The sequence below is a fragment of the Nematolebias whitei genome, chromosome 8, assembly GCF_014905685.2.
Source record: "Nematolebias whitei isolate Nwh7 chromosome 8, NemWhi1, whole genome shotgun sequence".
NCBI lineage: Eukaryota > Metazoa > Chordata > Actinopteri > Cyprinodontiformes > Rivulidae > Nematolebias > Nematolebias whitei.
Window position 1 is genome coordinate 1,891,648 of NC_056505.1, and position 5,125 is coordinate 1,896,772.

The following is a 5,125-nucleotide window of genomic DNA, read 5'->3' on the forward strand; positions in this document are numbered from 1 at the left end:
CTGGACATGTCCAAACCACTGTCCCTCCTCTGGACATGTCCAAACCATCTCAGTCTGGTCTCTCTAACTTTGTCTCCCATTTGTTCAACTTGTGCTGTACCTCTGATGTTCTCAGTCCTGATCTTATCCTTATTTTATTGGGGAGTGTTGGCACAGAGGTTAGAGAAGATGGGCCTGTGATCAAAAAGTTGCAGGTTCAACTCCCAGTACTGTCAACTTCAAAATGCTGGTGGAAAAGGTGAAACACCCACACCTGCCTCCACCCTCACTGGCCCCACTCTGGGCCCCTGAGCAAGACCCTTAACCCCCACCATCTGCTCCTAAAATCAGGTCTCTCTTGTAAATCATCTCAGACAGTAAATCTCCTCAGACGGCTGAGACGAGCTGGTCTGGAAGCTCAGTCCTCACCTCCTTCTACAGGTGTGCAGTGGAGAGCATCCTGTGCTCGAGCATCAACGTGTGGCATGGAGGCTGCACAGCTGCAGAAAGAAAAGCTTTGCAGAGAGTGGTGAAGGCTGCACAGAAGATGTTGGAGTCAGCCTCCCCACCATCACAGACATCTACACCTCCAGATGCAGGAAGAGGGCCACCTGCATCATGAAGGACCACACTCACCCAGCACACACACTTTTTGCCCCGCTCCCCTCAGGAAGGAGGTTGAGGAGCATTAAGTGTAGAACCACTAGACTGAGGAACAGCTTCTACCCTGAGGCTGTTAGACTCATGAATCTCTAACTAGAATAATCACTGTGAAAAACCATATCATGTTGCTGCTGATCTGTTTCATGTTGCTGCTGATCTGTTTCAATGTTGATGTGTTCATGCGTGCACATCTGCTCACAGACTCATGTTCATGTTTGTGCTGATGTTCAATGTTTTATGTTATGAGTGCTTAGTGTATATTTAGTTGATGTTTTTCTTAGTTCATATCTTAGATGTTATTACTGTTTTTCTTATACATTTTATTGTTGGATGTAACTGGGACCCTGTGTACATAATTTCGCTCCACCACATGTACCACATGAGGTGCGAATGACAATAAAGAAACTCTGACTCTGACTGACTCTAAATGAGTCCTTGAGGCTCAGTGGGATTAACCTGTCTAAATAAAGGTTGAAAAAGGGTAAATTAAAGAAAAAATCCATCCTTGTCACTCCTAAAGAGTCAATCCAGTCAGCTACTTAGACTACAAGCATGTCTTAAAGACATAAAAACCTGGATGAGCCTTAATTTTCTCCTTTTGAACAGACAAGACTGAGGTTTTAGTTTTTGGACCTGAGCACCTTAGGAATTAGTTTTTCAGTCTTTCGTCCTCCTTGGATGGCATTAAGGGGCAGAGATGGTGTAGAGGTAGGGCAGCCGACTTGGGACCTGAAAGACCCAGGATCGATCCCCAACCATTCCCACAAGCCTCTGAGCAAGACACCAAATCCCTAATTGCTCCCCAGGTGCTTACATAGCTTCCCACTGCTCCACCTGGGTGTATCTCAGGTGTGATGGGTTCAATGTAGAGAACTAATTTCGCCACTGAATGGAAACATACAGTGATGACAACACACAGCACTTAATGTGTCCTCCAGCTCTAATGTTAAAAATACTGGTGTTATTTTTGATCAGGACATGTCTTTTATCCCCACATTATCGGATGAACGGAGGAGAATGTTGTTCTGAGTAGAACAGGTTGGGGGCTTACAGGAAGTCTGGCGACACAACGTCCAGCCGGCGCCATCGATATCACCCTCCACCACTCTGACACCAGATCAGCTTCCCATCTGTACTTTGACTGAAAAGGTGGAAGTGAAAGTCTGTGGATTCCCAGAAACTGCTCTGTGTGTGCACACGTGTGTGTACATGTGTGTGTGTGCAGCATCAGCAGCAGATCCATTAATGTGAAACTGATCTTGGATCAACTCTCTCAGGGAGATCAGGTTTTTAAACCAAAAACCTAATTCAGGCAGAAAACCATCAATAGTATTTCCTTACAGTGAAACGTCAGCATTAAAAAACGAACCTTTTCTTTGTTTGATTTATTGTTTGGAATGTTTTTGGACCGGAGCAGGGCTTTGTTACCTTGGCTGGCAGCAGATCGGCCTGATGCAGGATCAGTTCTTCTGACATGAGCAGGGTTCTGTCCGGGCTGCAGAGGTCCAGAGGCTGAAAACAACAACACAAACATAAATATACATCCTCACACTACACTGCCTGTTTGAGACCACAGAGTTGCACAGCAGTGGCTGCTCATCATCTGCACCGTGACGAGACCTGAAACCTGAAACAAGAGGGTCATATGAAGAGTTTCCTTCAACCGTCATCATTCTCATCATCACCATCATCAGGAAATAACACGCTGGACCGTGTTTACACCAACATACGAGATGCAGACAAAGCCATACCCCGCCCCCACCTAGGACTCTCTAATCATATCTCCATCTTTCTGGCCCCTGCTTACCTACCCCTGCTGATACACTCCAGGACAATACAAAGAAAAGTCCAGGGATGGCTGAGGAACAGTGACTCCATACTGAAAGACTGTTTTGCATGCACAGACTGGCAGGTCTTCAGAGAAGATGCTGAAAATGGTAAATGGACTGTACTTATACAGCTCCTTTCTATCTGATCAAGACACTCAAAGCTCTTTACAAGTGGTGGCCAATACAAGAGTTGGGGGTTCCACCACCACCACCACCATAGTCATCACCACCATCACCACCATCACAATCACCATCACCAATATCATCGTCATCAACACCAACATCATCATCACAATCATCACTGTCCTCCACTGAAGACACAGAGAGGACAAAGAAAGAAGGTCCTAAACCTTCAAGTTGGACTGAAACCTGCAGCAGTCCACATGGACGAGACAAATGTCTTGTAGAAGCTTGCAGATGGAGACAAAATGCCTGAGGTCCGAGTGTGACAACATTAATTGAAGTTGTTTGTTGTGGAAAAAGAATATTGTAAATAAACCATTTAAAAACCAAACTTAATTTGACATTCATGACTGTGATGAGTGGATGTAGACCACAGCTGGACCCTCTCTGACTTTATGGATATTTTGGATTATGAAACACGTAGCAAGCATGGTGGGATCTGTAGTATTTTGAAGGTATTTCAAGGTGAGTGTCATCTGCATAGAAATGGTTACTGAACACCATGGCTCTGAAGAAACTGGTCAAGCTAAAACCTGGAGTCAGACAACAGAAGGAGCCAAGGATGGGTCCCTGAGATCCACCACAATTCAACTGACTGCTTATAACAAATGACAGCAAAGTCTCTGTTTGAGAGATGTGGGGGTAATAATGTAACAACGTGAGTAAGAGTAAGAGATCGATTGAACCTGGTGAATGGAGGACAGAACCGTTCTGGACCGGTTCTGGGGAAGAGGGGTGTGGTTAAATTATTCTGACCTGGACAAAGATGGGGAAGACGAGAGTCTTAGGCGCCAGAGTCACGTAGTTTTCATATCCGGAGCTGGGCAGGTGGGACTGAACGATGGTGCAGTTCTGGTAGTTGCCATGGTTACCGTGCAGGGCGGATGCTGCGGTTCTGGGATGGGTGGGAGGCAGGGTGGAGGTACGACTGGCCGACGGTCGCTGTGATTTCCTGGGTTGAGGATTGTGAAGGAGGTTCTGACCTCTGCGGGGGTGAGTCTGGTACAGACGACCTGGAGAACCATGAGGACCTCAATCAGTTTCTACTCAGTGAATGGACTCTCACAACCCGGATGACCAAGAGTCTGAGCGGACTCACCGACTGATCCGTTTCTGTCTGGGTAAACCGGACGAAGGAGCTGAAACAGAACACAGAACTTCAGTCAGTAAATCTGACAAAACAATGGCTCCTGAGTTTTTTCTTTTTTCCTTAAGGAACGTTGTAAACGTGTCAACTACCCTTTGAGATCCAACATCAGAAGGTTACAGTGTGCATAAAGCATGATCCAGTTCAGACACAAGAAGCAGACATGAAAAAATTAACATTCATTCATCATTTTCAGTACAACCATGTAGATTAAACCTTGTGTCAACTTGTCTGCTGTGATTATTAAAAGACTCTTGGGGGCCCCCTGCAGGCCTGGAGGTCTACACCATGGCTCGGTCTGCACAAGCCTTGGGTCGGCTGTGGAAGAACCGGACAGGTTTCATGAAATCCTCAAAGGAATCGTTCCATGTACATCCAAACCTGTTTAGCTTTAGGAGTTGTTGGCGTAAATCGACTCACTCTATCCGCCCCAAAGTTCGTTGTTTGGTTTTACTGTGGATCAAGGAAGTACAGACACTGAAACATGACAGACGCACTCTCTTTAAATTCAATAATCAAATTTAATAAATTAAATGATTAACAGTCACAGATTACTTTTGTATTTGATTAAATGTTAGTTAAAGTACAAAATAAAACATTGAATGCGCATTCAATGGAGACAAACGATACAACCTGTAAGAGTGATCTGGAGTCAGCCTTTGCTCTGCGTTGTCTGCTGAAAGAGGAAGTGCTGTTCAGCTATAGTCTAACTTAGGGCGGTGCACGGTCAAGGCTTCTAGAATGTTCACTTGCTCAACGTGTATAGGGCGGTGACTCGCTCTAGCTTCTGGAATATTCACTTGCTCAACGTGTATTGTGCAAAGTCCGGTTGGGTGGGTGCTGTCACAAATAAGAAACAGGAAGTATACTAGTCACACTTTAAGCTTTAGAAATTGTACAAGCAGAAACAGATTTTATTTTACAACAGAGTCCACACTGTTCAAAATGGCCGTCACAGACAGTAAACCTAATCTTACAGATACTGAGCTAATGTTTGGGGTGGTAGTAGCTGAGAGTCATTTAGTCAAGTCAAGTCAACTTTATTTAAAGAGCACATTTAAAACAGAACCCCTGTTACCAAAGTGCTAAACAACAAACAACAACAACAACAACAACAATCATCATCAATGGGAGTAAAATTAAAGAGAAAAAAATACAATACACTAATAATAATAACTGAAGAATTAATAAAAACATTTAAAACAGGATCACAGAACAAAAAAACCACTAGATCAATTTACACTGTGTGAAATGTCTGAGAGAACACATGAGTTTTTAGCAGAGATTTGAAGTGAGGAAGGGAGGTGTCCTGCCTGATGTTGGG

General features: G+C 44.4%; 1 protein-coding gene across 1 annotated transcript in view; it reads right to left on the minus strand.

Moving 5' to 3' along the window:
- LOC119413734 (regulator of G-protein signaling 3) overlaps window positions 1-5,125 on the minus strand; it is a 60,599-nt gene that overhangs the window by 9,802 nt on the left and 45,672 nt on the right. The window contains exons 17-19 of the mRNA XM_037680790.1: window positions 3,754-3,793; window positions 3,411-3,667; window positions 2,071-2,154 (exon numbers count right to left, since the gene is read on the minus strand). Of these exons, the coding sequence (XP_037536718.1) occupies window positions 2,071-2,154; window positions 3,411-3,667; window positions 3,754-3,793 (381 nt within the window). The remainder of the gene's footprint in view (window positions 1-2,070; window positions 2,155-3,410; window positions 3,668-3,753; window positions 3,794-5,125) is intronic.